Here is a 13,614-nt window from a genome sequence, read left to right on the forward strand (position 1 = left end):
TAAATATGTGGTGTTGAATCATAAAGGAGTGGAAATTAATTTATTAATTAACCCTACACTTTTAGGGTTCCAAATGTAACTAACATCTGTTTGGCATGATGAACTAAATCCACCTATTCTGACCCTAGAAAATTCCTCATCCTCATATTTTTCTCCAAAACCAAACAGATTTTTCATTTACTTTTCTCCCTAAATAAAGAAAAGAAAAATGACAGAAGTGATCTGGAAAAATATTTTGTTGTTTCACATTTATTTATTTTCAAAATAAAACCTTAATTTAAATCAAATATCTTATTATTCATAAAAAGAGATAATAAATTCACAAATTATAAACTATTGTTTGGTTGATTTTGTAAGAATAATGCAAACAAAGTCCCAGAGAAGGAGAAGACCATGGGTATGAAACTTTTTGGACGAAACAAAATCAACAAATTTAACAATAAGCTTATAAACATTTATGTCTGCTCTTATTAGTGGTAGGTTCATATCTTGGACTAGGTCGGCATTCCCTAGAATGGGAAAAAGATTAAATTTGCAATTTGCACGGTGGAGAAACAAGGCAAACTAAATATAGTTGTTTGCATTCCCAATCCCAACATTATGATAACTTGTAAACCAAGTTCCAAACTTTATGATTTGACACTCTAACCCAACCTTCTTTTAACTTCTTGCCTTTCCCCATCTCATCGCTCATGGCATGATTATAGTTTATATTGTACACAACATATAAATTCTTTTAAGTTTCATTTCACAATTCATTTGTAAAATTATAGGAAGTTTATCTCATAGACTTGAATAAAACTTAGATTATGAGACGAGAAAATATGTTAGTGTTTTCGACCAACGGGAGGTCAAAGTTTCAAATGTATGGCCAAAAAGAAAAGCGGGATGGAAATGAACTTCTGTAATTCTTTGTTTTTTTTTTCCTTTCAAAGAACTGTAATTCAGTGTAGAAAAAGGTAGTAATAAATAATAATAATAATATTACTCGAGTTGAATAATTAAGATATAGAATGCTCGCTGACACGTGACACACAATCCAATGCGATTTAAGGTCAATTGCTTGCTTTAATCAAATTTCTTTTACACCACAATTGAAAAGGCAACCATAAATTATCAACAGAATGCTTTAATCTGGATCCCTCCATCAACTTCTAATTAATTTTGGCCCCTCAAGATTCTTTATTGTTTTATTTTTCACTTTAAATAAATAATTGATCTCTTTCTCTTCAATTGCTTCTTCTATACACGTGGATGACCATGGTGGCCACTGGCGAGGAAGTTGTACACATCAGCCAAGCATTTCCTTCTTCTAATTTCTTTCGGTATTTGGGACCCTGTGGTTCGTGCACCAGTTTCAAACACGTGGCACGTTGTGATTTGTTTATGGGCTAGTGGGGTTGCAGTTGGAATTATTATTAACAAAATTAATATAAGGAAGCCCAAGCGGAATGCTATTTACCGGTCGAAGTGCGAGATTAATTGAACCCGTGCGAGTTATTTGCTTGTGATTTTTTTAATGTAATTTGTCAACATTCACCATTTATGTAGTGGCATGATGTTATTAAAACCTTCCAAATTTTTGGACAGTAATAAAGCTTAAATACTAAATTTATACTTCAATTAAAGAAATACTTACTTTATAATTTAAACATAAAAATAATATTAGTGATCAAAATTAATGAACATAGGGGTTGCACTTTTTTGAGGATGTATCTGTCGCATTGAGATATTATTACTAAGGCTGGCATTTCAGAATAGAGATAAACAAATGTCAAATCAAAATGGATGGTGTATTAACTGGAGCTGAATGAAATAAGAGTTTCCTTGCAAAAAAGATAATATGATTATGGATTGGGTATAATATATAAATGACATGAAAAAAGAAAAAAGAAAAAAAAAAGGCATGGATTCAGCATATCATGTTACTACTTGACCCTGTATTTTTCAATTGAATTTCAAGGTAATTCACACAGGTAACGGGTCAGACCACCTTCTTTTTAATTCGGATTTCCACCTTACTTCCTTCAGCTTTCCATCCAGTCCATAATCCCTCTCCATAACAAGGTTGATTCCTTCATCCGAGTACCAACCAACTCCAATGCAAAGGATACCATCCCTTTTCACATCAACATACCCAGTGACACCACCTGCAAGCCACAGCATCGTAACGTCCTGTATGTCCATCACTTCTTCCTCCCTGAAATATACCGGGTTTCCTGGTAAGCTCCTTTTCTTTAACGTTTCCGTGCAGAGATACACGTATGGGGCACCAGCAGCATTGCTCTCATCCATTGTCTCCTCACCATAAATTGGGGTTGCACTTATTTCAAACACCTTCCAGGACCCTGTAAGTTCTGATGGTTGGATTCGCTTCCGTTGAGAAAATGGCTTTAAATCAAACTCTATATCACTGTAGACAATCAAGCGTTTTGAACCCGTTATCAAAAAATTTATTTAACAAAGCAGTAATTGTTGATAACAATGGAAGCTACTATTCACGGAAAAAAAATTGATGAGCAAACTCTAAAACTGTAATTCATCATATTGGCCATTCTTCAATCTCCAACTAAGTAGCAAAAGAGTTAATAATGCATCAAAAGAAGCATTTTCATCATCCTCCACATATTAAAGAAAACCTCATCCCACCACCAAACAAATATCTAAAGCGTATTGCCCAACAAACATGGACATAGACACCGTGATAAGTCAATAACTAAAAAGAGTTAAAAGATGACATCCTAATAGTTTAGGAGTGATCAATATATAAGCATTAGAATCTGTTCCAGCACCATTTTTAACTTTTAACGTTGCTCTTACATGGAAATACATGGAATGAATTTTCTCCATTATGCATGTTGAGATGTGTTGGAAAGTAGAAAAAATTATATATAATACCAGACACGTTTCAAGCATGTCACACACGTATCTAGATGAATCCATGTCTAACAAATGTTGTAGGACAAAGCGTCCATGCTTCCTAGCAGGCTACATACATGGTACTTACTTAAACTAAGGATAAGCTAATTCAAGCAATAAAGGCCCATGGAAAAGCAATTTCACACTTCCACTTAAAAGATAAAATAATCAAAGATTTAGAACGGTTAAATCCAATGGAAAATGGAAAAGAATACCTTACGTCAGAAACATTTGCAGGGCTGACCCATTGTTCTTCATACACAGCAACTCTTAGTATCTGTATGTCGGATCCACCACTACTGAACTCAATGGTATGGATGATGCGTAGCCTTTTATGGCAACCTTTTACTAAGCACTAAAACGACCAGATATCAGCTAACTCTAAAACCATCATTGGAAAGGTGAAAAGAAGATGAAACTAACTAAATATAGCACCCAAGAGACTCAAATAAAATCAACAGAGGTGACAGAATGTAATGGAAAAGATAGTACTTGTTATGTGGTTGCAAGAATTCAACTACCAAGATCCAATTATACGCAAAATAAGTATGGGTTTTTGTTAAAGTGATTCTGGCAAACAAGTCAATGTTATCTTCAAGTTTTTGTTTATAAAGCTAAGCCTCTATGTGTTAGCTTTCTTCTATGAGAATTTTTTGACGAGTTACTCATCAAGATGGAATCCTAAACAGAAGATAAGTTTAAGGATGGATAGCACAGAGCAGATCATCCCATCTGAGCTCAGAAGGTTGTTGGTGGTAAGGTCTGAGGCATGCTGCTATCTTCAAGTGCTATTTCTTTCAATCTATAAGATCATAAGAAGGCTCAAAGTGAGCCACAAAGTTTCAATCTCTTTCTTGAAAAGCCAGCGGATGCCAATTTGAGAGTGAGCAAGCCTTTGATGTTGTTGAGGAGAGGAGTAGCCAATTGAAGGTGCCGAAGATAATACATGGTTTCTTATCTAAAAAAAAAAAAGAAGGTGCCGAAGATGATTTCCAGAAATTCCAGGCAAAGTGGTAAATCTTTCTATGGGATTAAATCGTTGGGACTAATTTATTAAAAAACATGGAATGTGCTAAAAAGTGATTTGTTGAGCTATTAAAAGATTTGGAGGGCTCCTAAATTCATGCTGAAAATAAAATTATATTTGCTTAATAGAGAACAAGAAGAATGCCAAAAAGGCAAGAGATGTTACGCCTACAATTCTTGTTTCAGTGTACATAAGGTGATTACTGAAATAATGAAATTGGTGTTATCTTCAATTTAATAGAAAAGCTTTCAAAGTTGTAGAATCAAAGAGTTTCTTGGACTATATCTAATCATAAGGTTAACTTCAGATAATATCATATAGAACTCGGCTTTGACTTGATTAAAACAAAGAGACAATGTGTTCTTACAGCAAGTAGATATATATACACACATAAAACATACATATAGATATACATATACATACACATACACATACATATATATCATAAGGTCTTGTTCCTTTGTTGGGCTGTGGTTTTTGTAGGTCCTTTTGTATTATTTCATTTTTCTAAATGAAAGCTTGTGCTTTTAGATCAAAAGAAGAAGTAGATAATAGTTCGACCTTAGCTTAACTTACTTGTTCAAACTTGAAAGTTGGACTAATGTAATAATTGGCATCATCAACTTCACCAACTGGAATACTGATGGGACCACGAGAATAAGATCCATCCTGGAATTGCCCAATGAGATCGTCATACAGCCTTATTTTGAAGGGAAATTGGAGAGAAATAGGAACATTAGCTTATACTTATGGCATTCAGACAGATCTTAAGGTTTAAATAACAAAATGAAAATGCAACAAAGCTAAGAGATTTTCATTACTTCCAGAATATCCATATGCTTGGACAAAAATAAGTTAAGCTACAAACAATTCTTCGTGTCGTGGGAACAGATGGACATTTTATTCAGTTAGAAAGCATAATTTTAATATTAATAAATTGCATAACATAGGCATCAGGTCAAAGTTCACCGTTGGTGCCTGAGGGTGGAAATGCTTTCGCCAGAGATCAACTTAAGCTCCAATATGACATTAGACTAAAAAAAGAAAGAACCAGTATGCAAAACAACAAACTGCAAACTTTATAAAACACGTTGACGATGATATCACAAAATCCCATCAATTGAAAAAGCACCAGAACACTTAACAACGAAGACGGTAAAGCTTATAAAACATGTTAATGATGATATCCCAAAATCCCTTTTATTGATTCTTCTGCACTAATTTTGCAACCAATTCAAGTGCAGCAAAATATGATAAAAGTATATAAGCTTGAAAAACCACTAGAATAAGGACAAAGAACCACACCTCAAAGAAGACAAGGCCGGGTTCATTTCCCATGACATCTTCCTCCAGCAGGTCACTTACAGCAAAATTAAAAGACTCAAATTTGGGTAAGCAGTAGTTCTTCACGCCTCCGCCAACCACTGTTTCTGAGGTTGAGGAAACATCCCCATGGTTTAAGAGTGCTTCCCCGTAAGGATTTAACGTCACCCAATTTACTGTCCTTTTAATTTGATCTGTCCGTCCTCCAGATGAAGACCGATCTTCCTCAACACAAGAAAGCGTATAGCAATCATACAGGTTTTCGTTTTTGTTGCCAATTTCAATGGGCTCCATTTCTGCAGTGATAGGAGAAAACACCGCGCCCACCCCTTTCCATATCCCACTTACACTGCTAACAAACGTATTCCATACTGGCTTTATTACAGGTTCCTGATAGTAGAATCAGTGTGTTAGTATGAGATTAAATTGTAAAATTGAATCAAGGAGACAATAGGTAGAGAAGAAGTGGCGAAAGTACCTGAGTTTGAAGAACAGTTTCGAGCTCCATCAACATAGCAGCAGAAACCAGAATTCTGCCAGTTTCGTTCCTCTTCCTGTTAACGACCCGTGACGCCTTCGGCTTCCTCCTAGTTGTTCTATCAGTGTCCCTCTCTTTTTGGGCCTTGGCGAGGTCGTTATCCACGCTCCATACATTTTGCTTGTTACCCTTGACCTTGGGTGTTCCATGTTTCCCTTTAGCATTTGTATTGCGGTTGTGGGGTTTGCTATGGGAGTAGACTGGGATAGCCTTGCTACTAGAAGTTGGGATAGGGAAATTGGAGTAGAAGAGAGAAGAAGGACAGAAGGATTTAGTGGGAGTGAGGTGAAGCCCTAAAAAGTGATGGAAGTTGTAGGGCGAGGTAGGAGTAATGTTGTGGTGGAAACGAAGGGACGGAGAGTGCATGATTGTCGGATTTGGGAATGGAGCCTGGAGTGGAGGGAGGACTGAGGAGACGAGAAACAAAGAGAAGAATGGCAGTTTCGTTAGTTGATACTGAAACTGATGGGTGATACAACCTTAACAGGCCGAGCCTGAGAGTCCAAATGGTAGGAGCTTCTGCTTCTGCTTCTGCTTGGTTCCAAGAGTTTCTATCCACATACCATCTTTACACAGCGCCTTCAAATGAGAGCCAAATTACGGAAGAAGAAGACGCAGAAAAACAATCGAAATCAGGAAACGTTCAGAATTATATGCATCACAACAAACTAATCTTGGAAGAACAGTTGAAGTGAACAAAAATTTGGAATAAAACTTGAAGATTGAGGGAGAGAGAGATAAAAGACCAGAAGAAATGGGCCATGGCGGAGGCTGTAAACAGTCTGTTCTAATCTTCGCTGCTCAACAAGGAAGCGTTCTACGGCTTGGGTATGTTGTCATGGTAGCGTTCAATATGGGCTTGCGTTATTTGTGGAGCCCTGCTTCGACAGGCCCAGAGTGAGCATACGGCAAGAATTCCGGCCCATACATATGTCTTTGGGCCGATTGTTCTAATTCCGTCCCAGGCCCATGCATTCTCTTCAATTTTATGTAAGAGAAGTATTAAAACACAATGTCATTAATTAACCCTTTTATCTTTTCTGAAGCAAACCCACATGTAAAATTACTAATTCACCTCACATGTACTAACAAAAAATTTGGTAATCTATATTAAAAAAAAGATCAGTTCAATAGAATACTACATCATGATCAACAAGGAAGCGTAATAGTTGGCAATATTATTTTTTTAATTTGTTAGTATTAAATAAATGATTATAAAAGAAAACCGCAATTTCATTGGGAACGGTTAGTCGTAAGTTCGTAAGAGCGATAAAAAAGGAAGATTCAAATTCATAATTGATTTAACTGCTACTAACTCCATTTTGATCATCTTCTTCCTCCGTTAGTCTCGCGTGGTTCGATCATTCCTTCATCTTTATGTTTGATAATACAAAATGCACTACATCAGATTATAATTTGGCAAGGGAGATTTAAGAAAGCTATCTGAACTAAATTGTTAATTTAAGTTGGAACTAAAAGAAATGGAGGTGGTTGTTGATGAACAGCGTGTGGTGTAAAGGCCAAACAACAGAGCGAAAATATAAGCAATATAATTACAAGGGAAGCAGTGGCAATGGCAATGGCAATGGAAATGGGAAGGCAGGGAATCTGATCATCAGCTTCTTCTGATGTGTTCTCAACTAGAGGCGGCGGCGGGGTGAGTACCTTTTGTTGTTTAAAATCTTGACCTAACGGAGAAGACGAAGCAGCAGAAGAAGAGGAGGAGGAGGCAGAGGAATAAGACAGAGCGTTGAGACAAACGGGAAATTGTTGTTGATTGCCGTCTTCGGATGATAGAAGATCCTCGTAGGAGAGCTTCCGGGCGGCGATGGCGGCGGCGGCGGCCCTACGTTCTCTTCGAAACTCGTGTTGGGCCAACTCGTTGGTTCGGATCTTCCACGTGGATGAGCCCGACAATGTGGCGCTTCCACGGCGCTGGAGGTAGGAGATGAGCTCTTCTTCATCCTCTGGGCCGGAATTATTATGGAGCATCATATCATATGTTGGTGGGTGACCAAACACAGACACATCGATTTCTAGGTTTTTATTTTTGATTCTGGATTTCACATCAGATTAAAGCGGGATTGGATTGCAATTTGAAACTGCCCACCTTCTCTTCTCATATAACTACCATATATCCTCCTTCCAATTTTTATTTTTAATCTCTCGTTCACTTATCAATATTCAAAATTATACAATTATCTCTTTTTTTTTTAATTCTTTCTTTCTCCATTCCTCTATTTTCCTTCACCAATGAGTATTATTCATTTACCAATCACAGTACTCGAATTATTTCAACTGTGACAATTATATTTTTAGTCCTCTAAATAAATTAAACTTTACCATATTACAAAATAATATGGCATAGATAATATGAACTAAAGTACCCGAACAAGACCAATTAAATATTTATCGCAGAAAACCAAAATGAAATAAATCCATCGATAATACATCATATTTGTTATTCCAATCAATTAAACTGACTTGATTGGATACATTTTATAATTAAAAGAAAAAGATAGAGAGAGAGACTTGGGTAGGCAGCCGGAGCCGTAATGGAGATGGCCAAACCATAATTATCCTCCTTAGCTTTCACTTTTCTATTCTAACTTTGCCTGACAAACTGATTGCAATATTCCCCCACCACCGCTCATCCCCCTCCACTAATTTTCCTCCTTCTTTTTATTTATTTATTTTTCTAATTTTCCTTTTTTTCTTAATTTTAATTATATTGAGGAAGAAATATGACAATTTATGGGCCGAATGACCGTGTATTGGGCTGGACCGACCACCTCAATTCATTAAGCCCATTAAAAATTTACCCCTCTCCATCTACTAATGGTCAAATACAAGAAATTCGTTAGGTTAAAAGTTAAAACCTAGTGTTTTTCACATTAAAAACATGTGCAAAAAATATTAGTTAGTGAATGAGATCTGTAAACTTTATATAATCTAAAATCAAAGACGATTCAATTATGTACATATTTGTATGTCTCAGTTACAGCAGGAATTTTTATGTAAAAAACTCTAGGTTTACATATTTTTATAAAATATAAGGACTAAAGTATGTTTAAATCAACGGTTTATAATTTTTAATTACTTCCAGTTCCCGTGGTGGCAAGTCAGGGCGCAATTGGTCATTAAAAATATAAAAATTAAAGGACAGTTAACATTGGGAGAATGAAGTTTGATGGGAGATTTTGGAATTTAATGGTTGGCTTAGGGTCACGTGCCTTGACTCTATTTGAATAATTACGATAAAAAAAAAAGAATTAAGAACCAGATTATTCCTTTAATAAATTCATCGTCAGTGGTTAAAAACATCTGGTTTATTTTAAAAAAATCAAATACAATACATCTCTTTGTTTCTTTTGTCTCTTTGCTCACTGCAAATTGGAATCCACGTGTACAACTTTATTACTACCATTCTATTTCTTCTCTTTTCTTATTGGTCGTGACCAATAAAAAATCCCACTTTTAAATTTGGAGGTGTGTATATTATACAACTGACAAAAGAGCTTATATATCAACTAGGATGAACTCATTGTTACCATGTGATCGATTGATCATAGCGAAGTTGATTGTTGTTCATGACAAGGCAAGGAAATTACTCATTCACCCAGGTTCGAAGTTAGTTTGACGAATTCTTCCCGCTGCATTTGAACATTTTCTTTTTCTATCTTTCATTCTATAGTTTAAATTAATAAATTAGAGAGATTATGGTTTGCTGGTTGAAAAAATGGACAGGTAATGGGTCGTACCGACATTGGCATTTAAACCTTCCTTTACTTGCCATTTTTGGTGGTTGGAGTTTGGGCATCCTTTAAATGCTTCTCTGTGTTTTCTTGTCACTCACTGACACTGTAACTTCGCTGATTCTGCATCTGTTTTTTTTTTTCTTCTTTTCCTTCCCCATTTTGAGGGGTTTTTCTCCTTCCTTTAATATAAAGAAATTAAGAAAACCCATTTTCGATTATGCTTCATCTTAGTCTTTTTCATCTGTGATTCTACCTTATCCATTTTCATTTCAGGCTCTGCTTGATGCTAATGATGATCATCCAAGCCCACGATGAGGATGAAGAGGATTGATTTCAGGCAGCCATTAGAAGAAGAAGAAACTTGATCATCAGAAGCTTAATGCAAGCCAATTACAATTACAAGGTCTGTCTCCTTGGACTCTCATTCCAGAGGAGCTGGGCCAATGAAATATAAATCCTCTTTTCTCATAGACAAGCATTAATCAATGCACATTCAGAGTTAGGAACAACAATCATCAAATGGGGTGGGGGCAGACAGCTCAGCACCAGTTTTGGGCAAATCATTTGCTTCTTCACCTTTCCCTTGAAAAAAAAATAAATACAAAAAGTATTGGCATGAATTTCCTTTTTGGGGTTTCTAATAAGCTTTCAAGTTTTAAGTTGTCAAAAGAAAAAGGGAAAAAATCCCAGTGTGGAGTTTGTCTCTCTCAATCTCAAAGGGTTGTGGTTGTGGTATGGTATATACATTTTGTTTTTTCCTTGTTATTTGAAACCCAAAAAAAGAAAACATGCCAAGAAATGTGAAACACAATGCCTACCCTATATCCCACTTGCTCTGACTGTCTCCACCAACATCCAGTTTTTGATTAACTTCTCTCATTTTCTTTGTTTGCAGAAAGTTTGAAAGCAACAAACAGCTGTCTTTACTCTTTATTAGTATCAACCTTTCTCCAGCTCCCCCATCTTAAACAAACCCTAACCAAGAGTAGAAGATAAATAAGAAAAAAAAAAAGGCAAGGGTAAATTCAGAAGAATCTTTATAAAGTTGGTGGCTCCTTTTAGCTATTCATGGAGTTGCAGTTGCCCACTTCCCTTAAAAAAAAAAAAGCTCTTCCCACCTCTTTTGCATCATACCCACTTTCTCTCAGTCTAGACTGAACGACCTTCAATCTTAACAATGACATTTTGTTGACAGGTACAACGAGTGATTCTTCTTGAGTAACCTACAACCCTAGCTTTTTATGGGTTTTTCCCCCTTCTCTTTTGGCTTTTTACTTTTGCCTTCTTGACTACAAACTTTGATTTGTTTGGTGGAATCCATGTCAGTGAATGGATGGTTGTAAAATGGCAGCCCATTTGTCTTCTGCTGCTCTTTTCTGCAAGAACTCTTCATCTTTAACTTTCTTAACTCTCAACTTATTTTTTACAAGTCTTGTGACTTCTTCTTCTGGTTCCTCCCATCCTCTTGGAGTAATATCTGCAACTGCAACTTTACTGGTGATCTATTATCAGTTTTGCTTAAAGGAAAGAGCCAGAATCACCATGATGTGATGTTCTTGCGTTTGGTATAGGGGACATGCAAATAAGTGTTCTTAAATGTTCCTGTTGTTTCAATTCTTGTATTGCTGCTCTCTGTATATTGATTAGTGGACTATGTTCTTGTTCTATGCATTTCTTGTGTGTCATAAGGTACTTGATACTAATTTTGTGGACTTGATTGCAATTAAAGTGCTCCAATTTCTTGGGGATTCTTAACTCAGTTTTCTTTCATCCTTTCTTTAGACTTCCGTGTTCTTCAGTAGTTGAATTTGGTGCATTCATGTAGTCATCAGAAAAGTGATTCAAACTCTTTAAAGGGTGCTCATTTAAAGTGGAAAAGGAGCCGAGAACTGAAATATTATTCTTTATGGACTGGAACTTAAAGACTCCATCTTGGGATTTCGCTCAATTGGAACAAGATGCATTAAAAAACATTAATACAACAATAGAGGCATCCAGCAGCTTTGTTGAACAAAGGACAGCTTCTGGGGATTTCTCGGTCGATTTGAAACTCGGTCAGGTCGGTGATCTGGGAACAAGATATGTAGTCAATGAACCTGGAGTCTTTAAAATGGCACCATCCCCTTCAGAACCATCCAAGAGAGCAAGAGGATCTGGCAATGGGGCTCAGCCTTTGTCATGCCTTGTTGATGGATGTATTTCAGACCTTAGCAACTATAGAGACTACCACAGGCGTCACAAGGTCTGTGAGCTCCATTCAAAGACTCCCCAAGTTACTATTGGTGGCCTAAAACAAAGGTTCTGCCAACAGTGTAGCAGGTACAGAGTTCATTTATTTGCTGCTTGTTTATCTATTTGTTCACTTTCATATTAACATCGGCTTTCATATTGAAACTTTAGTCCTACTCACTTTCATGCATTATTTCTTAGTCCTGGCTCTAGTGGCTTAGTTTCTCAATAACGGTTCCATGCTATATAGGTTCCATTCGCTAGACGAATTTGATGAAGGAAAGAGAAGCTGCAGGAAACGTCTCGATGGACACAATCGAAGGCGACGAAAGCCCCAGCCAGAGTCCCTATCACGAAGCATTTTGTCTCATTACCAAGGTTAACTGTGGCCATTGATCTAATGAACTTGATGTTTTGCCTCTTTTGTTTTGATTTTACTTTCATCTGTTATTTCCACCTCCACAGTTGTTCTTTGACAACCTGTATGTTGAAGATGTCACTTCATCCAACTCACTCTGATTGAATATTTTCCCAAGTTATTCACATGAACCAACCAATTCACTTTAAGATAAAAATCAGATGCCAAAAACTACTATTTCCTTGTTTCCGATTCGCTTTGCTAACCCAGGAGGCTTATATGCCAATTTCACTCTAGACTCTGTGAAGAGTATGAGATGACTGCTTTTGATATGGATCCAACTTTATTTCCTATAAAAGTGCTAAGTTGGAAAAAGTTTTCTCTTGTTACTGTGAAGTACAAACTCTTCTAGTTCTAACATGCCATTTTTTTCCTTTCAGGTTCCCAACTTTTACCATTTTCTACCTCATGTGTCTATCCATCTACAATTGTAATGAACCATTCCTGGTGTGGAGCTGCCAATACCGAGACAAATGTAAGGCTTCAAGGTCAGCCAGAACCAACCCACTTCCCTGATAAACACAACATCTATCTTGGATCGTCATCAAACGATAGCAGCTACAAAATTGGAAAGCAGCTCCCATTTCTGCAAAGTGACAATCCGTCGGAATTTTCGGTCTGCCAGCCACCTGTCAAGACCGTTGCTTTTTCAGAAAATGGAGGCGATCAGAGCAAAATGTTATACGACAGGTTCACAACTCCGGGCCATGAATCGGATTGTGCTCTCTCTCTTCTGTCATCTTTGCAGACACAGTCATCCAGGATCGGTTTAAGCCAAGTCGAGCAGGACCGTAATCTAATATCCTTCTTGCATCCATTAGATGTGAACTTAGGTAATCACAGCAGCTTAAATCCAGTGGATTCAGTTCTGAATGGCAGTGTGAGTAATGCTGATATCAATTGCTCAGGAATGTTCCACATTGCTTCAGATGATGGAGGGAATGAAGCTCCTACGCCATCCCTTCCTTTTCACTGGCAATAAAGTAACTACAGTACAAAAAAACTGATCTTTTTTTATCAAAAAGAATGGAAAAAAAAAACAGTGATTCTGGAAACCCATGTCCATGATATTTGGAAGAATGTTCACTCTATTATAGATTAAAGTTTAACTGCTGCCTGCCTGCTATGCACGATGATACTTCTCTCATTTCAACTTCCATTGACTTTTGGAGTATTTTTCTTACCTGCTTTATGCTGATTTGCTCTTACTGTTTCAAATTTCAACCGAAAGCCGAAAGATATATTGCCTTTGTCTTCTTGACTGCTTATTTTTGTCTCAGTCAGCCTCAGGCATCAGCTTTTTGTTCTTTTTAGCTCATTTTCCATTTCATTTCTATTCTAACTAGAAAATGGGGAAGGCCTCCCACTAATAACTTATCAGAAGCAAGATGAAAAAGATAAG

The 13,614-nt window shown here is 36.7% G+C and overlaps 2 protein-coding genes across 6 annotated transcripts; one reads left to right on the top strand and one right to left on the bottom strand.

The window, feature by feature from the left end:
• Window positions 1–1,772: 1,772 nt before the first annotated feature.
• LOC111007308 (dihydroorotate dehydrogenase (DUF3598)) lies at window positions 1,773–6,542 on the bottom strand. The gene is made up of 5 exons (XM_022279624.2): window positions 5,748–6,542; window positions 5,252–5,659; window positions 4,523–4,615; window positions 3,135–3,274; window positions 1,773–2,413 (listed from the first exon to the last, which is right to left on the bottom strand). Exons 1-5 carry the CDS (start codon window positions 6,171–6,173, stop codon window positions 1,969–1,971), a joined length of 1,512 nt encoding a protein of 503 aa, XP_022135316.1. The 5' UTR covers window positions 6,174–6,542; the 3' UTR covers window positions 1,773–1,968.
• A 2,757-nt stretch (window positions 6,543–9,299) lies between these two features.
• LOC111006844 (squamosa promoter-binding-like protein 13A) lies at window positions 9,300–13,365 on the top strand. Of its 5 annotated transcripts, none has more exons than XM_022278927.2 (5): window positions 9,300–9,430; window positions 9,839–9,968; window positions 10,461–11,884; window positions 12,045–12,172; window positions 12,593–13,365. In XM_022278927.2, exons 3-5 carry the CDS (start codon window positions 11,472–11,474, stop codon window positions 13,192–13,194), a joined length of 1,143 nt encoding a protein of 380 aa, XP_022134619.1. In that variant the 5' UTR covers window positions 9,300–9,430; window positions 9,839–9,968; window positions 10,461–11,471; the 3' UTR covers window positions 13,195–13,365. The 5 variants fall into 5 exon arrangements, with proteins under 5 accessions (XP_022134619.1, XP_087981581.1, XP_087981582.1 ...); XM_088125455.1 differs by lacking the exon at window positions 9,300–9,430 and having other exon boundaries at window positions 9,681–9,968; window positions 10,461–11,254; window positions 11,348–11,884; XM_088125456.1 differs by lacking the exon at window positions 9,300–9,430 and having other exon boundaries at window positions 9,681–9,968; window positions 10,461–10,760; window positions 11,348–11,884.
• Window positions 13,366–13,614: the final 249 nt, after the last annotated feature.

This window comes from Momordica charantia (genome assembly GCF_013281855.1).
Source record: "Momordica charantia cultivar OHB3-1 chromosome 6 unlocalized genomic scaffold, Mcharantia_2.0 BLBB01000006.1, whole genome shotgun sequence".
Classification (NCBI taxonomy): domain Eukaryota; kingdom Viridiplantae; phylum Streptophyta; class Magnoliopsida; order Cucurbitales; family Cucurbitaceae; genus Momordica; species Momordica charantia.

Excerpts from the sequence above, each read along its gene's own strand:
- LOC111007308 (XM_022279624.2), bottom strand. The coding sequence starts at position 6,173 with ATGCACTCTCCGTCCCTTCGTTTCCACCACAACATTACTCCTACCTCG. Across the intron at positions 5,660-5,747 it reads AAACTGTTCTTCAAACTCAG|GAACCTGTAATAAAGCCAGT; the intron begins GTACTTTCGCCA and ends TTCTACTATCAG. Across the intron at positions 2,414-3,134 it reads GCAAATGTTTCTGACGTAAG|TGATATAGAGTTTGATTTAA; the intron begins GTATTCTTTTCC and ends GATTGTCTACAG.
- LOC111006844 (XM_022278927.2), top strand. The coding sequence starts at position 11,472 with ATGGACTGGAACTTAAAGACTCCATCTTGGGATTTCGCTCAATTGGAA. Across the intron at positions 11,885-12,044 it reads TTCTGCCAACAGTGTAGCAG|GTTCCATTCGCTAGACGAAT; the intron begins GTACAGAGTTCA and ends CATGCTATATAG. Across the intron at positions 12,173-12,592 it reads CATTTTGTCTCATTACCAAG|GTTCCCAACTTTTACCATTT; the intron begins GTTAACTGTGGC and ends TTTTCCTTTCAG.